The sequence below is a fragment of the Penicillium coprophilum genome (assembly GCF_028826855.1).
Source record: "Penicillium coprophilum strain IBT 35676 chromosome Unknown utg000006l_segment0_segment0, whole genome shotgun sequence".
NCBI lineage: Eukaryota > Fungi > Ascomycota > Eurotiomycetes > Eurotiales > Aspergillaceae > Penicillium > Penicillium coprophilum.
The window spans coordinates 437,629-461,446 of NW_026622725.1; the positions used below are offsets into that span (position 1 = coordinate 437,629).

The 23,818-nt window shown below is 47.9% G+C and overlaps 9 protein-coding genes across 9 annotated transcripts; 3 read left to right on the top strand and 6 right to left on the bottom strand.

Annotated features, from left to right (window-relative positions):
- Window positions 1–558: 558 nt before the first annotated feature.
- Window positions 559–1,779, bottom strand: N7500_009187 (Semialdehyde dehydrogenase NAD-binding; the record flags this gene model as incomplete). Its single annotated transcript, XM_056680328.1, has 4 exons — window positions 559–1,055; window positions 1,108–1,422; window positions 1,509–1,714; window positions 1,763–1,779. 4 exons carry the CDS (start codon window positions 1,777–1,779, stop codon window positions 559–561), a joined length of 1,035 nt encoding a protein of 344 aa, XP_056527710.1.
- A 1,126-nt stretch (window positions 1,780–2,905) lies between these two features.
- Window positions 2,906–5,807, bottom strand: N7500_009188 (putative sterol glucosyltransferase; the record flags this gene model as incomplete). The annotated part of the gene is made up of 7 exons (XM_056680329.1): window positions 2,906–3,108; window positions 3,165–3,826; window positions 3,890–4,240; window positions 4,309–4,672; window positions 4,725–4,882; window positions 4,934–5,621; window positions 5,693–5,807. 7 exons carry the CDS (start codon window positions 5,805–5,807, stop codon window positions 2,906–2,908), a joined length of 2,541 nt encoding a protein of 846 aa, XP_056527711.1.
- A 1,441-nt stretch (window positions 5,808–7,248) lies between these two features.
- Window positions 7,249–9,074, top strand: N7500_009189 (uncharacterized protein; the record flags this gene model as incomplete). The annotated part of the gene is made up of 3 exons (XM_056680330.1): window positions 7,249–7,548; window positions 7,614–8,011; window positions 8,063–9,074. The coding sequence occupies 3 exons, from the start codon at window positions 7,249–7,251 to the stop codon at window positions 9,072–9,074; spliced, it is 1,710 nt and encodes a 569-aa protein (XP_056527712.1).
- A 272-nt stretch (window positions 9,075–9,346) lies between these two features.
- On the top strand, window positions 9,347–10,093 carry N7500_009190 (uncharacterized protein; the record flags this gene model as incomplete). Its single annotated transcript, XM_056680331.1, has 1 exon — window positions 9,347–10,093. The coding sequence occupies one exon, from the start codon at window positions 9,347–9,349 to the stop codon at window positions 10,091–10,093; it is 747 nt and encodes a 248-aa protein (XP_056527713.1).
- Window positions 10,094–10,136: 43 nt separating this feature from the next.
- On the bottom strand, window positions 10,137–10,911 carry N7500_009191 (Acyl-CoA N-acyltransferase; the record flags this gene model as incomplete). The annotated part of the gene is made up of 2 exons (XM_056680332.1): window positions 10,137–10,378; window positions 10,524–10,911. 2 exons carry the CDS (start codon window positions 10,909–10,911, stop codon window positions 10,137–10,139), a joined length of 630 nt encoding a protein of 209 aa, XP_056527714.1.
- A 1,059-nt stretch (window positions 10,912–11,970) lies between these two features.
- On the top strand, window positions 11,971–13,245 carry N7500_009192 (D-isomer specific 2-hydroxyacid dehydrogenase family protein; the record flags this gene model as incomplete). Its single annotated transcript, XM_056680333.1, has 4 exons — window positions 11,971–12,118; window positions 12,175–12,241; window positions 12,297–12,580; window positions 12,662–13,245. 4 exons carry the CDS (start codon window positions 11,971–11,973, stop codon window positions 13,243–13,245), a joined length of 1,083 nt encoding a protein of 360 aa, XP_056527715.1.
- Window positions 13,246–14,140: 895 nt separating this feature from the next.
- On the bottom strand, window positions 14,141–15,237 carry N7500_009193 (DUF1295 domain protein; the record flags this gene model as incomplete). The annotated part of the gene is made up of 2 exons (XM_056680334.1): window positions 14,141–14,468; window positions 14,534–15,237. 2 exons carry the CDS (start codon window positions 15,235–15,237, stop codon window positions 14,141–14,143), a joined length of 1,032 nt encoding a protein of 343 aa, XP_056527716.1.
- Window positions 15,238–16,200: 963 nt separating this feature from the next.
- N7500_009194 (putative DNA mismatch repair protein) lies at window positions 16,201–18,957 on the bottom strand (the record flags this gene model as incomplete). Its single annotated transcript, XM_056680335.1, has 3 exons — window positions 16,201–18,053; window positions 18,104–18,492; window positions 18,551–18,957. 3 exons carry the CDS (start codon window positions 18,955–18,957, stop codon window positions 16,201–16,203), a joined length of 2,649 nt encoding a protein of 882 aa, XP_056527717.1.
- Window positions 18,958–21,876: 2,919 nt separating this feature from the next.
- On the bottom strand, window positions 21,877–23,725 carry N7500_009195 (aromatic amino acid and leucine permease; the record flags this gene model as incomplete). The annotated part of the gene is made up of 4 exons (XM_056680336.1): window positions 21,877–22,054; window positions 22,107–22,218; window positions 22,284–23,457; window positions 23,510–23,725. 4 exons carry the CDS (start codon window positions 23,723–23,725, stop codon window positions 21,877–21,879), a joined length of 1,680 nt encoding a protein of 559 aa, XP_056527718.1.
- Window positions 23,726–23,818: the final 93 nt, after the last annotated feature.

A 23,818-nucleotide genomic window follows, 5' to 3' on the forward strand; every position in this document is an offset into this window, starting at 1 on the left:
GTCGAGGCTCGGGTAATTGCATCAGCTTCATGATTACGGATCGTTTGCTCGAATTTAGTTGTTTCTGTCCGGGATTAGGCAGTCTTTTAGTTGAGATTCTGATGGCCAAGGCCGATGTGGTGGGATCTTAATCACAGCCATCTCTACATCTGCTGACTTCATTTGAGACTAACATACCTGCTATGCATCATGATATCATAAGCCTTAGCTTTGTTGTGGAAAAGGCTCGAGTAGTTAAGCGGCGAATCTCGATATATCTCGTCTTTCCGCTTGTGTCGCGTGAATAGGCCGTAGTGCTGAGATATAGAAAGGATTGAAAGATGGCTCGGTTGCAAAGATCTGACATCTAGCCATATTTAAATGTTGCCAGTCAACACTACAATAGCTGGGACTCGCAGGAATTACTCCATTCTCTGCTGACTTGCAATATAAGACCTGAAGAGGCTCTCGGCGTCACCCTGCATTCTCCTAATTCTCTTAAATCATCCCCATCAATGCTAATCAATACATGCTCTTAGACTGTAGAGTGACATGTCAATACCAAACTAGTCCCAGATTCTATGAAGCATCTTGCAGTCGTTGCCACTCGACGCGAACAATTTCCGGAAGTTCATCTAGCAGACTGGGGCCCGAGGGATTCCATCCCAGGATCTCTCGTGCTCGCTGCGAGCGACCGCGAGAGTTCATCCCCCAACTAAGAGACTCATATCCTGCATACTCCTTGGCACTGTCAGGATCAAGTGCCTCGGTCTTTGCCTCGGGCAGGTACCCCAGTTTCACGGCTGTCTCTGCTGTAGCTTGAGCTAGCTCACCCCAGCAGTGCTCCCCATTTTCGGCCAGGTAGTAGGCCTTTGGACCCCATAACCCGTCATCAGTTCGGCCTACAACTGCCGCGTCAACTAGAAGAGCGTAGACGTCACTTAGATCGTGGATATAGACGTGGTTCGAAAGAGACTGGCCGGCGCCGATTATCGGGGCTTTCTGGCGACGAAGCGTCATATTTGCTAATATGTATACCTGACGCGAAAGTTGGCCGATTGGGCCTCGTCCTTTGCCTGCTTAAGGTTTAGTAAAAGCTCTCTCCTTTGTCGTTGTTAAGATGCATACCGTAGATCGTAGGCGGACAAACGAGTGCCGTCTTCAGCACATCGGCATGCTGGGTGCCAGCCTTGAGGACGAGCTGGTCGACATTTCGATGAAATGCATGATCTGGCAGATTAAGTAGCTCATCAACCCCATCCCAGTCATTATACACGTGCTCGCTTCTATTTCCGTATTCGTTGTTGTCACTGTCCTCCCATGTCAGGATGCCAGTTCCTCCGGTGTGTAGCAAGTAGCCTGGATTTTCCTTGGTGTGGCCAGATACCAGACCTGCAAGGATGGCCCTGGCGGCTACCACATGGTCTGACGCATCTGCGGTGTCTGTGCTGCGGTCAGCACTGAGCAGAGTCCGGATGGTATGTACTATGCTTCTCGCATAGGTACCTAGTGTCGAGTTGATTACTTACGCAGCACGATGTCCGCCGCGGCACTTTCTCGCTCCAGCAAAGCTGAATCGTCTAGGTCTCCGATGACGATACGGACGAATGGGTACTGGGCCTTCACCTGTTCCGCCTTTTCGGTACTGCGAACAAGGGCAGAATATGAGTACTCTGGGTGGTTAGCGACAAGGTTGGCTAGGCAGTCGCCACCGAGGTAGCCCGTGGCGCCAGTGCTGTTGTGGTGTCAGAACTAAGCTTTTAAAGCTAAAGTCAAGCCTCACATGAACAGTTTAGTCATTTTGCGTAAATTTAAGATGGTGAAAGGAGGAGGCTCGAAGTCACAGATCACCTCGATGTCGAATAGTTCTCAACGGAACAAGCAGAATATACTTAGTTAGATGACCTGAAAGATGATGCTTTCAAAGCTTTGGACATTGGTTTTATGCTCAAAGAAAAGAAATGACGTAATTCCGCAGTCCTGCAGGAGAACAATATTGGATTTATAAGCAGTATCTTAATGGGGAACCCTCGATAGAAACGAATATGATGATAGGCCTTAGATAGCTGATCTCTCTTACTTGATTTAGATATTGTTATATCTTGTTTTCTCCTTTAAGGGGGATGCAAGCGTCGAGATGAGCTTTCTCAGCGTACGGCACAGATCCGAAGTCAATTCCCCACTGACCAGAATGTCCATGCTTGAATTCAATGAACGTACTACCATTTCAGAAGGTCTTGACTTTGTCGAACTTAGGAAATTCTAGCATCACAGTCAAAGAGGCTCAACACATATTTAGATCGCCCAGCTTGAGACGCTTGATCGAATGTGTGATGGGCACGAACACGGGTGGATCTTGTCTCTCTGGCATTTCATTGGCTGTGAAATAAGCTAAACGACCCACTTGTGGCGCAGCCCCACATGGGAAGTCTATTTTGGCTTTGAGCTGAATTAGGGCCCTGTTACTTTCGACGTGGATTTATCAATCATTTTGCTGCCGTGGCAGATGGTAGGAAGCTATTTACAAATCTCAACCCCGTGGCATGCCTGTGAAATTTATCAATGGACTTTTTGGCGACTGGACCGGTCGGAAGGGAGCCGACGAAAAGGGCTCAACCGCCTTACTGAAATTTATAATGGTTCCTGAAAGCTCAACAGATGGGTTTGGATCCTCTCAAAACTCAGCCGCATTGTCCAGTGGACAGGTGTCACGAATCTCAGTGTGGAAATGATTTGTATCAGTTTGGTTATTTACTTTGAGGATGGTAATGAATATGTTCTTTTGACGATAACTCTCGTTACTTGGAGAAAGCCAGCTATTAGGACTATTTCCTATCAATTAATGATAAGAGTCGTGGCTCTGCCAGCTTGAGCGTCTAAGTCACTCTATTTGATTTGACTTCCCACGACCAGAATCGAAGTCGGTCTAAGTATCCGCCGACCACAAAAATCTATCAAATGACTGCAGAATTTCATGTCGCTCTTCATCGGTGATCTGCATTCTACTTGTCTGATAAAATCCACTCTTGAGCCGCGCATTCACAATCGATTTGCGAGTTTGTGTACGAAAGGCCGACTCGATACTTTTAGTAATTCCTTGAAAAGGATAAGCCACCAGTCCGATCCCAGCTAAACACAATCCAAGTTAGATCTGTTTAGCTGCATGGATTGAGATGATTACTTACCAGAGGGAACTTTTGTTGCAAGCCCAATAGTGCCCTTAGCAAACCCCTTGATTGCGCCCAAAGCACCTTCCTCTTTTGCCCCATCAACAGGTTGTGTAAACAGACCGGTGAAACCATCACTCATGCCGTCCACAAAATTCCTGCCACCAACAATAGCTCCGGACTTCCAATCCTGGATTACGCCGTAGTCCTTAGGCGTTTCTCCATACAGCCGAGGAACCTGTCGGAATCCTTCGGCGGCAGCATGTGGAATGTCAACTACCACTCCTTTGAAGTATGATCCGGTAAATTTGCCAAAGCCTTTCATCGTCGCACCTGCCATGCTACCTGCGACAGCGAGACCGTTTCTCTTTTTCTCTGGTCCAGTTTCAGATCCAGGCTCAACGGATGGTGACCGACAATTTTGAGAATTTGCTTCGTCAGCCGCAGATATTCTTGTTGACGAGGGCTCCCGTGAACGCGAGCTGCCAGGGAGTGCTCTAGCTTGTAAGGCTCTTGACGATGGGTTTGGAGAACGGCCGCGTTTGTATTCTTTGTAGGGGTGATAAATCATATCAGCAGTTGAGTACAGCATAGTTGAGCCGGTTGTGGTAGCTGCGGACAACATTGCGGTTATGGGATCCCAGCGGCGATGTTCAATGACGATCGGATTGACCGGATGACTGATGGAGCATGAGGGTCATTGGTTAGTAGGTTCAGATCCTAGCTCGAGTCCGGGTACGTACAACTGAAGATGCTTTTCATTCAATTTTTGATGTTCGATCAAGATCTGCACTGCTGCATTCGACAGACTCAAGTGGCCTTTGCCCTTTTTGTATCTCCAAACTGCAACCTGGTGAGCCATCAAATCGCACCTCATTCTGTCCACGGGAAGATTTCGATGAAAAGACTCCACGGCTGCAATTACACCCGATTCACTCTGCATTTTGGAGGCTACCTTGCGTGCAGCTTCTGTTGCCTCCGGGGTGAGGCAGTATCGGATAGCAACAGCCAGTCGTTCGAAGTTGAGAGATGCAAATGGAATAGGTTTAGGTCCAGCACCGGCTCTAGCAATCATGTTGCCCCAGAAAGGTTGACTAGGAGAATCAGCACTGATAAAAATTCCCGGGTGAGCCATGGGCCAGTGGAAGAATCGATAACTCACTCGCCAAAGAAAGGCACTATGGCTGTCGGTCGACCATTTTTGAGACCACACGCAGTGGTACCAGCACCTCCGTGATGAACTACCGCACTGACATGTTGAAAGAGCCACTCATGCGGACAGTCATCAATATAGTAGATATTTGGGTTTGGGCTTCCAACAAGCCCACTCCAACCCTTTGAAATAATTGCACGTACCCCTGTCTTCACCACTGCGAGGACAACAGTGTCTATCAGCTGTTGAGGGTTCTCAACCACAATACTTCCGAAGCCGATATAGACAGGAGGTGGACCGTCTTGTAGAAATTCCCTCAGATCTGAGGGTGGGCAATATGATGGGGGATCTCTGAAGAAAAACCCGCAGACATCTGAGTAATTTAGCTTTTGTCCTTGCGATACGCAACCAAAATGCTGACATACCAATGTGCCCTGGCCAATCCTGTGGCTTCGGCACAAGGGCAGGAGACCAACAATATGTGTATGGTACTTTCAATGCCTCGGCAAGAGCAGGCCCCTCTGTGGCGGGGATAGGCTCCAGATCTATTGAGACCCGCCATCGATTGATCACATCTCCTAGCCTAAGTCGCCATGTCAGTCACCTGGCCCTATCACATCGTGAATAGTCTTACCCTTGCCATGTCAGCCACTCGACAACTCCGTAAGAAACCCAATTCGCAGTCCGAGGATCCATAGAAGAAGAGTTCAGATTGGCGAGAGGATGGGGAAAGGCCTTGGTGCTGCTCCACGGCATCGTGAACATGAGATGAACAGGAATGCTTAGAGCCTGTGCACAATGGATGTGTGCAAAGCTAGGAGGATTGGCAATTATCGCGTCTGCAACAAATGGCTCTTTGGTTATTGGGTCATCGTCGATACAGGACTTCCAACACCCATCGAGCATTGTCGCTACCATAGCCTGTTTTCTTTGCACCTCCCCCTCGCGCAGTGTTTTCATTTGTGGAATCAATCCAGGATTTTTGACCATGAATGCCATCAATTCTGTAGGGTCTCCGCCAATAGAATAGAACTCTAATCCTGATTCATGTACGAAGTCTGCGAAGACACCGTGTGTGGCAATTCGGACCCGATGACCATGTTTCTGTAATGCATTTCCCAGCGCAATGAAAGGTTGCACATCCCCACGGCTTCCCACAATTTGAATAACAATGTTGAGCTTATATTCACATGTAGTGACTTGCTTACTTAGGTCGATGTAGTCGGGAGGTGGATTGTGGATGTCCTCTTGTTGCAAGTCGATGATTTTGGCGAGCGTTCTCGCGATCTTGGATTCGAGATTCACATCAATTCGGCCATCCCCTAAAACAATTATCAGAAAAGGCTGCCCAGTCGTCATCCCCAGTTATCTATGGATAACTGGCTCAACCTACCTTGGACATTCGCTGACTCTACCACGAGTCCACCGTCGGCAAGCAATGAATATGGAGGAGGAGGGGTCTCTTCCACTCGTTCTTTCCTATATCTAGAAATCTTGAAGGCTCCCATCTTGCAAAGCTCAAAGTTGGTGATAAAATTTCGTCTAAAATCCGGGAAAGTTGAATTAATAGCAAAGAAATGATGAGCCATCTAGTTTCGTACTCGTATCGTTTGCCAGATATGGATTAGCGGACCTGGATCAACGTTCAAGATTAGGTCCATGCACTACTGCTAGTCCCGCTTTGGATATCTACCCGATTTCAACATCTGTATGTTCGCCCCAGACGCTTCAAATAAAACTACGCTCCTTCGCCTTGCTATATTTATGAATTGAATGGAAAAATTGGGTTCTACAATTTAGAGACCCTGATTTCCATCTTCGCACGAGAGATCTTGCTTTGTTCCAACCTTTCTCCAATACCTCACCCTACTCGAAGAACACGAATGCTAGATTTATCTCAAGTTTCGCCAAAGGGACTACCACATGAATGCAAACATAAATATGACAGGATTGTATGCTTGACTGCAAGATTCAATGTAGAGAAGTTCTCTGCAGGTGGCCCATGAGAATATCAGTCCCTGTTTCCCCAACTTTCCCTCATCAACTTTCGAAATTTCCGGCGCGATCCCCAATTCAGAAATCTCCCCCGACTTTCGGATTTAACAACTTCGCTCACTCACAGCTGTATGTTGAATATTGAGATTTCATGCAAGAAAACCGCGCAAGTGTCTGTCCCCAGAAAACCAAGGCTGGGAGGCTTGAGCGGATATCCATCGGTTCATATCTGCAGTGCAAGATAAAATTACGTGGCTCAATATCAAGCCAAGTCCTCATAAATCCTCAATCCCCGATGTGGAGTTTATTTCAGCCAATGGCTGCCTCGGCGGCTTTATTCCATCCCCCAAGACGATCACCCCAATCCCTATGTGCCAAGAAACGTATGTGTTGCGTTCCGAGGAGAATCTGTCCTCGGAGAAAGCCCTGCAATCCACGCAATCCTTATCGAATGGTTGATTCAAGACTTTTTATTGGTAATAGTTTGGTATTGATATGACTCCGCGGGCGTTAGCTTATGCACCTATCCCTGCCAATGCCACTCAACGCTCTTTTGTTTGCCTAATCCAATTGATTGTCTGATACTGGATCCCGTCATTGGGCCAATACAAGCTGACCAGAGGGATAGAAAGTCCCGCTTGTTATGTAGACTTCCCTGTCTATAGGGCGTGGCCTGGAAAGACCGTGGATAAGTTGCCCATACTCGTCCACCCTGAGCAGCTTAGATATAATTTATGGGTCTACCTCCGTGCTACCAGGTGAGGCTATTGCTTATCAAGCTTATTTTTCACTGCGCAAAAATTCCTGTGACTCAACACGGAGTTGATTTCCAATAAATAATCAAAGGCAGGCCCCGGTGCTGGAATTTCTTCCCAAATACAGATACTAGCCTTAATATCTGCCACTCCTTGAATGAGTCCATTGAGACTGTCACCATACCCACACTGACCCACAATGTCGAGCGATGATGATCACATCAGAGCTGCTAGAAACTTCGAGGCACAGAGTGCATTCGCGTCTACCCTAGTGAATGATGTTGAAAAAGCTGGGCCACACAAGGTCAGCGACGTGCCAGATAAACAGCACAAAAGCCTCTTCGGGCTTGCAATTGAAAACCCCAAGACCCATCCTGGAAGTGATGCTGTCTTCGCGGCCAAGGCTCAGCTATTGAACCAGGCGCTGCTGGACATGGGGATGGGGCTGTATCAATGGATGCTTTTCTTGATGACTGGCGTTGGGTGGTTTCTGGATAGTGTAAGTTCAATTTCGTTGTACAGAGAAACATCCTTGAGGTACTAAAAATTTCCGTTCGATGGTAGTTCTGGATAATGTCTTTCCTCGTCATTGCCCCATCCGCTGGGAACGAAGCTCAGTTCTTTTTTACCGGCGACAACACAAATTACCTCTTCATCAGCTTGTCTGTTGGTCTCACCGTCGGCGGCACAGCTTGGCCCATGATGTCTGATACACTGGGTCGGAAGTGGATGTTCACTAGTACCATCGTGTTGATGGGAATGGGTGGCTTAGTTGGCGCAGGCATGCCTTCGTTTACAGGGTTGTGTGTCGTCGGCTGCGTTGTCGGATTTGCCGCTGCCGGCAATCAAGCTGTCGACGCAATGATTCTTCTGGAATCACTTCCTGCGTCACATCAGTTCTTAGTAGCCCTACAAGGTGTTTTCTGGGGATTGGGACAATTAGTCGCTACAGCAGTTGGATGGTAAGCAATATAAAGATTCTTTAGCAGAAACACTGGCTAATAAATATGCAGGGCTTTCATCGCTCTATACACATGTGGCACCGGCCCAGACGAAGTGAGCACATCTCAGTCAATGGGCCACAAACGCGCTCTCAGCCATTCAAGCAGTGCCAGTTCTTCATCTAGCAGCTCCTCGTCCTGTCACTACGTCAGCAACAAAGGCTGGCGCTACGTATGGTGGACATTCGGGTGCATGACTCTCTTCCTGTATTTGTGTCGGTTCGCACTTAACCTATACGAAACACCAAAGTTCCTCCTCTCACGACGTCGCGACGCAGAAGCAACCCAGCTTGTCAAGGATATTGCGCTCTTCAACAAGCGCCAGACGTGGCTTACGGAAGCATCCTTTGCACGGGTCGATTCCACTATCGATGGTTCGGAGGCTGAACTACGCACAAAGTCTCGATCCCAAAGCCTCGTTTCTTCTCTTACTATCTATGGCACAGTGTCCCTTGTCCTGCTGTGGAGTGTGATGGGGTTAAGCTTCATCCTTCACCAAACTTATGTCGGTAATTATCTCGCGACACATGGTGTAGCCCAAGTCAACGCGACAACAGTCTCGAGGTCCTACCTTTTCAGCCGGTACCTATATGTTGGGCTGTGTGCTATCCCCGGCCCACTTGTGGCGGCGATCTTGGTCGAAGTGAAGGGCGTAGGACGGAAGCGCACCGGAGCTGGGATTGCTGTCTTAACTGGGCTATTCATGCTCCTCGCTACTGTGGCCCGATCTCACAATTCTGCGTTGGCTTTTGAGTGCATCATCAGCTTCCTTCGGTTTGCTGGCATGGCTACGCTGACTCTTTATACTGTTGAGGTTGTGCCTAGTACAGTGCGTGGATATAGTCTAGGTGTGATGGGATTCTGCTGGGGTCTGTTTGGATTGATTGCCTATATTATCACCACTTTCAATAGCGCTGCAGTCTCGGGCGGGGGCCCGGTTTGGTTCTGCGGTGCGGTTTGGATCCTTATGGCTGGTGCGTGGGTGGCTTTACCAGTTGAAACTCAAGCTAGAGCGGCGGCGTAGATGACCAACATGCTGTATATAAATTGTCTGATTGTCTTGTGTGTTTTAAGTGGAATGGTTTGTAGGAAGTTGCCTGCACTTTGTTGCTTTTTCTGCAACTTCTATTGCGGTCGTTAATGGAATGTGTCAAATTGTCATTATTGGTCCAAGTCATCGAGTCAGTCTGCAGGGGGTAAACTCGGTGGTGCATGTTGCTTGCCTACTTAAGGCAACAAATTTCGCCCAAATCGCCATGTTCCTCTCTAATGGCCTTGCAAAATCAAAATTCGACGATGAAATTCCATAGCATGGCGGAGTGGTGGAGTTTTGATGACGGGCCACAATTCCTTTATACACAAGTCATTTACCATGATGGAAACCACTACTTTTCAGCGAAGACTCCTGAACGTGTCACAAACCCAGAGGACATCCCTGTCCTCGATCAAGAACCAACCAGCTTCGAAAAAATTCCAAACGAGCATATCTGGCCCTTGTACGAAAGTCATCTCACAATATGTCCCAATCCCGACAGACCTGACGTTTATGTCAAGCAACCCCGACTCACTAGCTATACCGGTTCGGACGAACTGGGTTTATATCTGGTTCAAGAAGCGCGAATTTGCCAAACTTTGATTGAGAATCCTCACCAAAACCTTGCTCGTTATCTCGGTTGCGTGGTAGAGGCCGGTCGGATTACCGGCCTTTGTTTCGAAAGATATACGGAGACCCTCGCGGAACGTCTACAGAATACGCGCTGGCGTTCGGAGAATAACGATAGCTTCCTGCGGCAAGTCAAGGCAGGTATCGATTATCTACATACCCTCAATCTTGTCCATAATGATATTCATTCAGACAATGTGATGTTTGCAGATCAAAGTGATGTGCCGGTGATCATTGACTTCGATTCGTGCGCCTCGAGAGGATGTCCACTCCCAAGCAAGCGGGGCAAATTGCCAGAGGGAGCCCAGACCGCGGAGTTTGAGAACGATGATTTTGCTTTGGAGTTGCTCCGGAGGGAAAGTTATGAGATGATGTGCTAGTGTTGACCTCGAATGCTCGAAATACTTATTACATTTGATTCGGTTACTCGGCTTTCCCCTGTCCCTGGGGCGAGCGGATCATCATCACCAGAACATAGTCCGGGGTTGGTAAAAAGGTATCAACTTCCCGGAACCCATATTTCGCATACAAAGGTCTCCCAAGTGGAGATGCAGCCAGATAAACCTCCACACCTTCCGCATCAGCGCGCGTGAGACCCCATTTGAGGAGCTTCGAGCCTAGTCCCTTCCCCTGGTAGGAGGGGTGGACGCCCAGCATATCCAGATCTATACATCGCTGTTAGTGGTGGGTGTTGGATTATTGGTACGAGCAATTGAACCAAAAATCAATCAAAATAAGAACCCGTGAAACAAAAATCACAAAAACCACAAAACCCACAAAACGAGACGGGAGGTGGGGGGCGAAACGTACAATAATGAGGCCGATCCCCCATCCACTTCTCATGCTGCGTCTCCATGCCCCAGAAAAACCGATCGCAAAGCTCCTTATCGCTACTAGAAGGCCATACAATCTGTTCCTCGTGCCGATCGTGATCTGCAGGGGACGTGAGACGCTTCCATTTCGCGAACGCGACAATGGGACCACTCTCCGACCCCTCCGTCACCTTGAAGAATATCTCGTTGGACTCTCCTGCAATTGAGCGGGTGATTGCAGTGCTAAATACATTCTCCCACCATTCTGTCCCGTCCGGTGTGTTTGGGAACATGGCCGTGTCGACAGGGCTACGGAAGGCGGCGTAGAAGACTTGCGTGAGTGCGGGCGCGTCGGCAGGGGACGCGGGGTAGACCTCCAGTGACATTTTGCGTGGAAGTTGGAATCTGGGCGCGACAGTGAGGTTATAAGATGTTCAATGGGTAAGCAAGCTGTGTGTTGAATTGGTGTTCTTTTGGATTTTGAGATTGGGAGATCGTGGTGAGTGGTGGAAAGGCCGAGTGGATTACTCGAATCGCTCTACCAATACTCCACAAAAATGAGGGTCTCGTACGATCTCTTTGAAGGCAATGGCTCTGACTATCTATGCATAGTGGAAGCAGGAATTTTATACTTGCTAAATTTGGCGCGAATGCGCCCATGGGTTGTTCGTGCTTGGTTATAATTTGAGGACATGGTAGGCGCTTCTTATCCCACCCTACTATTGGACTAGGTAAATACATTATGAATAAGTTCCGTCGGAGCTGGAGAAGACTGTGTTCAGAGAGTTGGGGGCCACGGCTCTTTTTTGATTGTGCAAGGCGCAGAACCCTGCATCTAGAGAGTGGAGATTGGTCCGGATAATACGCAACGTTGCGAGTCTGCGACTGGTTTTTACTGAGTTTCAGGTCGGAGCGCAATCCACTAACATGAGTGTTCTTGCTAATGTTACGCTCAAGAACGGCCATTTAGAGATTGATGCGAGTTTCGAGTGATCTGCCATATATGGCATCCAGGCATCCAGGTATCAATTGCGACCCTCAAGCCACCAAGTCGTGTAGATGCTACAACGATGTAGAGTCTATGCTAAGATAATCATATCACAGAATATGCTATGATCGATGTCATCATTTGCCCAAGAGAGCGCCATGAATGCCTGGGAAAGCCTTGTCCCACAGCGACTCGACATGCTCTGAGATCATATCTAAGCAAAGTGTCGCCATACCACGCCATCTCGCATAAATCGCTATCTCCCTAAAAATGACGGGCAGTTCCAATAAGAAATCGACATTCGACCCATCCATAGCAATGTTATTCGTGAAGTCGGACTGCCTTTGTAAGACCGAGGCGGGGAAGTTCAATTTGACCGATGCCCGCGCCTTATAACATTTTCACTTAAATACGCCAACATCCTGAAAGTCCAGCATTCTCAAATTGATTCATCGTAATGGGTGACGCACCACTCTCACCGGAGCATGTGCTCGTTGTTTTCTACCGGGCAATGCCAGAAGAGCTGAAAGATGTTATCCGCAACAAATTCTCTGATGCCAAGGTCACTATTCATCAGTCTCAGCCAGGTGTTCCTGTGCCATCGGGTGAGCGGATTTCATTGTGAAAGGCTCGAATTAGGAGAAACTAAAATCTCGCGCAGAATTATACCAAAGTGCTACAGTCCTTGTAACTTTCACGGATCTGCCAGATCTCAAGGACTCGAAGAAGTAAGCGCCGACCCCAACCACTGTCAATTTGAATGTACATTAACCACTATTCTAGCCTGAAACTAATTCATGCCTTCTCTGCTGGTGTGGACCATATATTGCAACACCCGATTCTACGGGAAAGTGATATTCCCATCACGACAAGCTCGGGTATCCACGGTCCCCCTATTGCAGAATGGACCGTGATGAACTGGCTGGTGTCATCCCGGAAATATGCCTTGAGCTATGAGGCACAGAAATCACGCACCTGGGCAGAGAAAGATGGGTACATGAAAGGTATACATGATCAAGTGGGCAAGAAGATAGGTATTCTAGGATATGGAAGTATCGGGCGCCAAAGTAAGTTCCGTCGGCTGTCGCTTGATATAAAGACGAGCTGTCAATTCCATGAAAGCCAGACCTGAAACTTACCATCGACAGTTGCCCGCATCTCAAGCGCATTAGGCATGACCGTCTACGCACACACGGCCAATCCACGCCCAACACTCGTATCCCGCCATGATACAGGCTATATCGTGCCTGGAACTGGAGACCCAGACGGTTCGATCCCGGTATCGTGGCACCATGGAACCGACCGCGAAGCTATCCACTCTTTCTTGTCTCTCGGACTGGATCATCTCGTGGTCTCACTTCCGCTGACTCCACAAACAACCCGTCTTCTCGGCGCAGAGGAATTCGCCCTTCTATCTGAGAACTCTCATCACCATACGAGCAAGCCTTACGTGACCAACATCTCGCGGGGCAAGGTCATCGATCAGAAGGCGTTGGCTGATGCATTGAATTCTGGGGTTTTGGGCGGTGCCGCCCTTGATGTGACTGACCCTGAACCTCTTCCAGAGGATGATCCTCTCTGGGATGCACCTAACGTTCAGATCAGTCCACATATCAGTGGCCTTGGGGAGGAGATGTTCCCGCGCTCTCTTGATATTCTCAAGGCGAATTTGGGGCGTATTGCTCGGGGTGAGCCGCTGATCAACTCATATGTACGGGGCAAAGGGTATTAGCATATGTGCATGTATGCATTGGTTTAGTTCATCGAAGCAGTGCTTGTCAATATATATGAGCCGGTAGTCAAAGTCCCTCTGGGCCGACTTGTACAGACCCTCAAATTCGCATTGCCGTCGCCATATCGCTGCATCCGAGAATATCACTGATAACGACTCCTTTTTAATATATCCGTGATTCCTTGACGCATGCTCCGCCAGCTGAGTTACAATCTGCATCGCTGTCAGCCTTGTTTCAGTGAATTGATACAGATCAAGTCTTGCCAAGTATCCGCCTTCTGTAGGAAAATCGCAGCCCATTCAACGACCGCGTCCCATATATTCATATCCTTTGAACCCGCTGGACTTGCCTGTTTTTCTTAGTAAAATTGTAAAAGATTACACTCGTGGCATATATATACGAAAGCTTTTATGAAACCCTATCGCTCTTGATCGCCACCTAGTTTCTCCCCGTATAGGCCTTTCAAGCTTATATTTAGTACCTCAGCAATATTTACACGTTCACGCAGTGATGAGGATCATTAATCTCTATAGTGACACGGTATCGATTGCACTACATGTGGATCAAAGCTTGGGTCTAGCACTATAGGGCCCCAGGCCCCGGGGCGAGGGCGGCCCCGGTTGTGCCTAGTTAGCCATCTCTTTGCCAGTCAAAATGGGGGCTTGGTTGGCGCAATTGTGAAGCCTACCATACGCTATGATAAATAAACCAATGGATCAAAGATCATAGCTTATTGTGTGTTTTCAACATCTTACTTCACTATAGACCGGAAGTTCGCCAACTATCTTGGCGCTATGTATTTAAACCGCATACTATGCTGGCGTTCAATTTCGACAATCGACCTTCCTACACAATCTTGTCGGTCTGGCAAATACCCGTCTCCTGACTATGCCATCACATATCATAAGCACCTCTGAATCCCTCCTCGATGACCACACCAATAAGCCCGCAAGCAGCAACAGCCAATCCCCATGGATTCACCAGATCGCGCAAAGCAGGCCAGAAACTGTTCTTCTCTCTCTGCCACTGTTTCAGCTGCCCATACTTTTGTAGATCCTGAGACGCATAGCGCTCTTCCTGGCTAGCCTCAGTCTCCTTGTCACCACACACAAACCGAAGGAATAAGTAGTTCGCAATAGGACCCAGTATCACAGCTGGATTGAACGGACCAGCCATGTTAAGCAAAGCAAATGAGAAATGTACCAATGCGTCCCCGAGATAACTAGAACACCATCAGCATATGTCATCTCACCCGAAGGTATGGACGTATATCGCGACCAAACTTACTTGGGATGCCGCACCAAACTCCAAACACCATGTTGGCACAAATCCGTCCGTTCCCGACGATGAAGTGCAAGCTGCGTATCTGCCATAGTCTCCATCGCAAACCCAACACTAAAAAGTCCAACGCCAAGCGCCCGAATAATATCCCTTACATCTTCGCCTACCGGAAGCGCAGTCTCGCCCATAGTGAACGGAACCGTAAACGGCAAAGAGATAACACTTAATATGGCCGCTTCCGGTAAAAAGGTCTTCAAAAAGACACTTCTCCAGAAACCGGGCTCTTTTTTGACCGCGTCGTACCGCGCATCATCTTTCCCGCGGGACAAGGACCGGCAGACTACCCCGGCAAAGAGTCTCGTGCCCCACATAGTAACGCAGCTTAGAAGAACCCTTTCGGTCCATGGTAGAGCCTGGAAAGCTGCTCCGACTGAGATGTTATATTTGCACATCGGTTGCCCGATGGCGGTCCACCAGGCATTGAGGACTTGCGAGGATGGCCAAAGCCAGTCTTTCAGTTCCACTCGGTTTGTTGTTTTGGCTGCAATGTATGCTGCTAGTGAGAGGGATGAATAGAGGCCGAATGATGGTAGGAGAGTTGATTTTAGAATTCCCACATCGCCCGGTGTTATACTGTTTCTGAGGGGTGGAGAGTGGAGCGGGCTATAGGCCTGGCTCTCTAGAGTTGAGGGAGGGATGAGAAATGCCATTTTGGCGCATTATCTGGGTTCTTGCGGGACTGATTAGGGGATCAATGGTTCTTTTATAGCTTTGATGCTGTCTAGGTCATGGGTGTTGATGTCAAGATTATGTAACGGACAAGTCGAGGATATCCCCGGATGTTGTCGAACTAATTCTCCAATGAATTCGAATTAAATACTTCAAAGCAATGTATATGAAATGAGAACATTATGGGAAGTAGAAAAACATAAATCATCAAGATTGGCGAGGTCGTTGAGCCTTATTCGCGGGCTGTGATACATTCTGCGTTACCTCATAAATAGAAGAAACAGCTATTCTCCTTTCCCTCTACTTCGTCATATCCTCAATCCTATTCCTTCTTTTAATTTAATTCCAAACACAGAGTTTTATGTCGGTGATCGACGAACGTATCGCCGGAATCATGGATTTCCCCTTTGCAAAAAGAATGTAGTGGTAGATGATAGTGGGTGGAAATTAAAAATGAATTGTAGTCCAAGATCTTTGATATTGAGGCTAGGATCAGAGTAACTAATACCAGATACTTGGATAGGAGAAAGATGTAGATCGCACGGCTTCTGGGTCATGGTGGTGAACGGAAAGTGCCTCTTGGTATTTCGTGGTAGCCTACATACACAGGCCAGCTCAAGGTACGCAGTCCTGAGTATCATAGGCCTTGTGCACTAGACGCGATGGCATGATGCATGATGCGTGACTCGGATTCCCTCCTTCTTATAAAAATACTGGCAAAGAGCATTATAACTTCAATTGTCACACCGACTGATCTTCCTGCTGTGACAAACGGAATGTATCGGACTTCAGAAGATTGTCGAAAATGTTTTTTTTTCGCGGTCATATATGATAAAGTGTAAAGGCTCTGATATTTGAGATATAGAATAAATAACAAATAATCTTTGAGGACATCAATTCCGCAGAGAGTACCTCTTTCAAAGCTTCTGTCGCACTAGGCAGCCCTAAGTATCTTGATTGTCCGCGGTATTTCTCAAATGCTGCGAGATAATGCCTGCAAGATCAATTTGAGTACTCAAGGGTGATTCATCCTTGCTCTTGTATTGTTGCCTCATGATAAGCGTCAGCCGTTCATTCCATAACGGCAAGCAAGTCTCAAGGTTAGATGTTGAGAATGTTGTGAATTCATTACCGTTCTCAGAATACAGATCCTCGGGCATGTTCCTCTTGAACGAGTTGGAGTTTGGAGATAAGTCAACCAAGCATGTCAACCCGAGATCATGCAGGTCGAAGCCAACGGGTATACGTTCGAAGGGAAGTCGATTGGTAGGTAGTCTCCGAGTTTTTCCATCTTTGGCCGAGGGTTTAACGGTAGGATTATCCCTTTCCTTACGGATGAGATATGCCCGTGGATCGTGAGGTGAGAGGGTTGTCGCAGAGACCGGTTCGCCGATCGACGTTTGCGACGAAGTCAACGCAGCTTTTGCAGCAAGATAACGACTGCTATGAGGCGAATTCAACACTGCAACAGAATTTGAACCGGATGGTTTACCATTCTGCTTAAAGCGTGTGCGACTGTTCTGGATGGCTTCTTTCTTACGCCTTTCGAAGTCAAGTGCTTTCTCTAGATCAGATGTTTCGTCATGACTGACGCCTTGGTGAAGTTGTGCGGCCCATTTTTCAAGGACCGGGAATCCTCGACCACTATCCATTGACTCGGGAAGATGACCGCCTTGGTCTTCGCGTAGCGTAGACCCATGGTCGGTGGCTTCTGGCGTGATGCTATTATTCGATGGGATGTCCGAACAATCATCATTCTGCCCAACGGGAGGTGCAGTATTTGACGAAGTGCCAAATCGTTGCTGTGCAAGAAAAGAAAGTGGTGAATCCGGTTCTTGAGCCGGTCCTTCCCTAGCAGAGTTTCGCTCCAGTGAGACTTGAGTGGTTCTCTGAAACAAAGTGTCGAGAGCTCCATTCCCATACCGCTCTCGATCGCGTTCTCTCTCAGCATGTCGGGCGCTCGAGAATCGATTAGTCTCAGGGGAGGACTCGGTGGACTTTTGCCGATGGTCTAGACGGCGCCTCACAGGCGACGTAATTGGGCTTCTCAAGCCTGAGTTTGGCGAATGTTGGAAGCCCTGCGATATACTCACATTCTCACGTTGCATGCTACTGCTAGACAGACCCACGGGGCTTTTCTGGCCGAGAGAATTGCTCTCGCGTCGTGGTGTTTGAAATGAGGCATTCATTCTAGAGATAGACCACGGATTCACAAAACTTGACCGCCTATTTCTAGCGGTAGCCGATTTGTTGGTACTTTCAGGGCCCTTGCTATTGGAAGGAACCACAGGCGAAAAGGCGTACTGAGACGGAACCTGCTTCTGTGAGAGAGGCGTGTGGGGTATAGTCACACTGGATGAGTTTCCAGGATCGTGAGGCTGTGCCGCAAGTTCTGTAGCTGGCTTTCTAGCCATCAAAAGCCCAAATTCTGCTGAGGTCTCATTGGAATTTCTAGCATCCTCTTTGCTTTTGGTGGAAGGTCTTGTCGCTGTGCTATCTATTTCGCCGTAATGGTCGCGAAATAGATTCTCCACCAAGGCCAAAACCACATCTCGGTCTTCGAAAAGCAGATCATCTTTCGCTGGCTCGATGTTGACATCATATGTTCCTCGTGGACAGCGAATTTGCAAGCAGAGGAAAGGTTCGATAGCCGATTTGGACGATTCGTTTTTAGATGCAGCGGCACGAATATATGATTTGAAGAGTTTGACGATATCGTGGCCAATCCCCCTGCTACTGGAGAGGGGACGGCCATCCACACTGATGTATTGGCCTGCATTGTTGATCTTGGATGTATCTGTCTTTGTTGGTAACAACATCACCGGATAAGCAGTAAGATAAGCTCACCAAACTTTGTCTTTGGAAGAAACGCGATAGCTTCATACTCTGTCTGATTTGATGAACCTTGATATCTCCCACTGGTGCTATCAGAGGAAATTTGCTTCACAATACAAGCAGAAGAAACTTCTGTGCCGGCTACCTTGAGAGCTGCATCCGAGAGCGAGGCGTCCGCGCTTGGCGCGTAGGTCCAATTGCTGGTTTCATTTTTGGCCTTGAGAACCTTGAGTGAGAGCCTCTTTGATGGCTGAGCTATAGCATATGCCTGGAGAAGCTTTTTGATTCTCGTGAGATTTCTCGTAGCACCCTTCAAGGCAGTCTGTCTGCGGACAGGGAGGTGTTTAAGAAAGTCCGTGATACGAACAGTTGTGCCCACGGGATGTGACGTTAATTGCGTTCTGCAACAAAAGGTCAGCAGTGTAAAAGGCAGTCAAAACGCCCGCATGGACAGCATACCCAGTAAGCTCTCCGTTTCTTCCATACTTCAAACATAACCCAGCAACTTCAGACTCAACTCTAGTGGTGACAGCGAGGACTCCGGACATCTCTGCAACACTGGCAAGCGCCTCACCACGAAAACCCAATGATGACCCACCGACATTCTTGAGATCTTCTAAAGTCTGGATCTTGCTGGTGAAAGCTCGTTTGCAGACGTGTTGCTGGTCCTCTGGAGAGATGCCATGACCGTTGTCTTTGAGTTGTATGATATCCACGGTGTTTTGGGAAATCTCAACCTGCAAGGACGTAGCGGAAGCATCCAGTGCATTGTCTACAAGTTCCTTGACAACAGAGTAGGGATCCGAAATCACAGATGTGGAGCCAATCGCCCGGATTGTTTTCTGGGGAAGAGCCTCAATCGGCATTCTGCACGTCTGGTGTTAGAATTTCATCCCCGAAACACCATGAGTCATCTAATCTAGCAGATCGAATCTCGAGAGACACGCAAACAACCTCAATGGGCTATATTGGATGAATGTTTGAATCGGCAAATGTCGAAGGAGAGCGAGACTGTCTTGGCATCCCGGATCACGTGCAGTTGGTGCCTTATACTACAGGCTAAAATCCTAAGTCGTGGGTTGTGAGGTGGTAACTACAAAGGCTTTCTCCCTTCCTCCCTCGATATTTTCTTTTGGTCTCCATGCTTTAAACTGTTCTGCACTGTGTGTTTTGTCTTGTTACGGTAGCATATAGTGCTGGGGTGCTGGTCAGTAGACATCTTAGACTCGGTACTTCTTAATTCCGTCCTTCACACACGCCATATATATTTTGATATCATAGATTCACGACAATGACGTGGCAACTAGTTGGAGCTATTTTTTGAAAGAGATTTGGAAGCCCTTTTTGAAGGCTTAAATACTGTACTCTCGTTATCGCCCATTGGAAGCAACCCGGGCTGTCTCCATTTGCCGTTCCTATCTTATGTGAAAGAAAGGCATAATTTACCAACTAATAAACACACAAAGAAGTGTCAGAATCTCTAAAGGAAGCTTCATAATCTATTAAAGCTCCCAAAATATTTCAAATCGCCAGTTGCCACTATATCAGGGCTGCCACTCTCAACCTACTTCATGGGTCCCTAGAGTCTGTGAAAACCTCACGCGTAATCAGTCAATGCTATAACCTTAAATTAGAGGCTTAGGCGTACCCGACTTCCAAACGCTGATACTTAATCTCTGAATCATCCTAAGACCATTGCGTTGCTTTTGATAGAGCAGAGGCGACTTGATAGTCTGCAATAGTAACAGCATCTGCAAATGATCGGCTGCAAGCACCAAAAATAACATCCTTGCAGACAGGAAGATCCGCAGGAAGCTCACCGCAAGAGACTTCTGTTGTGCGGCTTTTATAGTATACAAGCAAAGATACGTGACTCTCTTCTAGTGAGCAAGCAGGGTTACCACTAATCTGACACAAAATGCAGGAGATTCGATGCCGAGCATGGAGGGAGGAAGGGAGTTGACTGGTAGCAACGCGGATAAAATATAAAATTGGAAGATAATACACAAAGCAGTTGGTAGAGCCAGGTATTCCGTGCGGCCAATCCACTGAGGAAAATGGGCCTCGATTTCACCAGGGCTTCTTCATCGCGCTAGGCGTCTTCTGTGGTAATTGAAGCAAGGTTCGCGAAGTTCGCAGCGGCGAGGAGCAGGGTGGAGGCATAGTTGGCGGCGGGGAAGCAATGGTGTCCGATTTTTGTTAGTTAAACTGCACATTCACGATACGACTGATGATTCTTGCTGTGCATACCACCGGGATACCGCCCCAGAGTATCTGTTGGCATAGTCCCGAATGATAAAAACTGATTCGCACCTACAACACAAGCAGTTCAACAGGGCTTTGAATGACCAGGATGATCGGGCAATCATGCTTGTACCAATCGCGGGTCGTCGCGGAAGTGGCAAGGTTATGTTCTTTCTATTGCTGACTCTGGTGTCGATGTTCATGACACGTTGTATCTCGTTCAGATATCCACTTAATCTCTCCGATACACCGTTTTCTTCTTTGACGTATAAAAGACTTGGTTATATAATCCTACTTCCACTCCAATGTTGTTTGTTGAAACCATAGCACTCCGAGCCACCGTCAAAAAAGCCCAAAGAGGCATATCTTCCATGATTTGCTTTCTCCCGCTTCAACGTCGCGATCATCGAAGTCGAGATTTGATTCATTGACTGGAAGGCCCGGACAGTGGTATTGTAGGCAAGCCTACTTCAATGTGTGAAGGAAGGCAAATATCCGGACGATTACTGAAGAAGATACTACCAATCCCGGCCGTCGACGTGCTATGACCCTTCTTTGCATGGTGGTGTCGTTGATGAGACTTGCGCTTCCCCGGTGTTTGCTCATCTGAAAAGCTATGTTTCTCTGGGCGACCTCCCAACAGGGGCTTCAGATTCTCGCCCGAATTGGACCGCATTCATGTCGCAAGTCTGGAATACCAGAGCACCTGATTGGTGTACTCAGGGTCACTCCGGCGGGGGAAGATGATGAGATATACGTTTTGAAGCGTGGAATTCCCTTTAGCGCTAAGGATAAAGGGGAAACTGGGCTGAATTTTGAGGGATGAATTGGTGAAACAGACCTTCCTCTGGAGATTTGAAATTATATGAGAGGGCTGACTGTTTTTTAGAAGAATAATCAGTCATCATATCTTGGGTCCCAGGAAGTGGAATAGAAGCAACTCACGTTGACTTTATTGGTGGGTATAACGCAGTGGACTCCAGCTGACCATGGTACACAAGGCTTTGTTCTATTATATATATGTAGTTATAGACTCGTAGGGAGAGGCGGAGGAGAGATGATAAAAGAAGTAGAAAACAAAATGTCCCCGGGAAGCTTGAAGACATGCAAAAGAAAGGAAAAGCATTGATCTGCCTACACAGCTTCACACGGCGTGATGCTGAAATGCGGACAACTGCATTCATGTATAAAGATGGTATCCTTCCCTCAGATCATAATTTGATGACACATAGGGCCTCCAGCCAAGACGACGATGACAACTGGTAGATATCATTTTTGATGAGCGATCAAGGGGAAAGCAAGATCGTTGCCTGACAGACGGGTATATATACATTCAAGTTAGCAAAAGAAGGTTAGCATATAAGGCACCGATGCAAGCAAGTTGACACGGCATGCAGGACAGGAGTAAAATAGAATGTCATTGATATTGTATCATGTTTATTAAATATTATAGATTGTTAAATATCTATCAGCCTCATTCGTCTTTGAGACAACATGGATAGTCTCCTAGCGTTGAGTAGGAGGCGTCGAGTAAAAGGATGTCAGCCCCAAAGAATATTCATCTTTGCCAGCCAGCTGTCTTTCTTAATAGGCACGTTATCCGGGTCATTGTTGGCCTCATCTAGCGCTTGTTGAACCGGCACCATCTTCAAAGGAAGGATCTCTGTCCGGCGGATTAACTTATAGCCTCCGTACGCAAATAGAACGAGTGGAATATCCCTGATTCCGAGGTTAGTGGATTGAACCCAATGCCGCAAAGGAGTAGACTCACAGATACGACGAGACGAAGGAAGCAGGGTCCCAGTTTCCAGCCGTGAAAACCGAGAAACCTCCGGTCAGGAGAATCAGGACACAAGAGACCAATGCGAACCAACTTGTGTATCCTTGGTTATGTTAGTACTAGAATCCTAAAAGACTCGATCTGCCAATATCAGACTGCGGTACATACTGGTAATGCGGTTATGCCACGGCAACTCGGTTGGTGATATGCCCTGTTTATCCATCGCTTTCAACAGACGAATGTGGTTCAAAGCGATGGTGATCCACGAGACCAAGGTACCAGCCGCGGTCAGATCAACGAACCACCAGAACACATTCATGGCGTTGTTGGAAACACACATGTAAGCCAAGAGAGAGAAGGCAATCTGCAGCAGCACACACATATAAGGGACGCCCCACTTGGTGGTGCGCAGGAATATCTTCGGAGCATGGCCCTTGATCGCAAGACCATATAAGGTTCTGGTTCCCGCCAGAATACTTTGATTTGATGCAGACCACGCAGACGTCAAGCATACGGCGTTGACGACGGAGGGGATAGCCTTGATACCTGCATCGCCGGCGGCAATGACGAATGGACTCGTAGCTGCGGTACCAGAGTCTGAGCTGATACGTTCATCGGCGCTAGAGACCAACATGCCCACGACCAGCACAGCAGCGACATAGAAGATCAGGACTCGTGCAAACACCCTTTTGCAGGCCTTGGGAATATTCTGTCGCGGGTTCTTTGTTTCGGCAGCGGCCATGGCCAAAGATTCCACACCGGCGAATGAATAGACTGCATTGGTCATGACAGCCCAGAATCCAAGAAAGCGTCCCAAAGACCCAGTAGTGATGTATTCGACGAATGGACCGGGGTCTTTCCAGTAATGGAATCCCTGCCGGGGCACACCCGGCACACCACCAAGATCAATGACAAGGCCGAGAATGACCACGAAGATGACCAATAAAATCTTGAGAATGGCGAAAACGAATTCGATCTCACCATAGACGCGGATGAATGAGATAGCAACAACCACAGAGACCACTATTAGGAGAGTCACCCAGACGGCGGCACTGATATCGGTCCAGTATTGAATAAGGACCACGCTGGCGGAGATCTCACTCGGAACACTGATAAAGCATCCATAAACAACATTCCAACCTACAGCGAACCCTAGCGCGGGGTCGCATAAGATCTCTGTGTGTCGCACAAAGGAACCAGTGACTGGTAGCAGAGCCGAGACTTCTCCCAATGCAAATTGAATGCTGCAGACTACCAGGCCGATGAACAGGTAGCCTAGCAGGGCACCCAGAGGACCGCCGGTAGCGATCGAGCCGCCTAGACCAAGAAAGAGACCTGTACCCTATAGTAGGTTAGACATGAGTTGGCTGGTGTCTTCACAATAGTCTACATACAATTGCGCCAGCAATAGCAATCATTTGAATATGGCGTTGCCCCAGACCCCGGATCAAGCTTTGGCGTTCATACTGGGTAACGATTTGCCCGTCGTCGGCGATGACAGGGTTCGATGGACCATATTGTGGGGTGAAGTGCTGATCTTCCACATCCTGAACAGTTTGCACGATATATCGACCCCCTGTCTTAGGGTTCTCCTCGAATACCCCTGCCATGGCGTTGCAGGAAAGGAAAAGCTACCAAGCAGAAAATATTTCCACGCTAGGGTCAAAAAATCGCTAATCACACCATTTGACTGGTTGATGAGG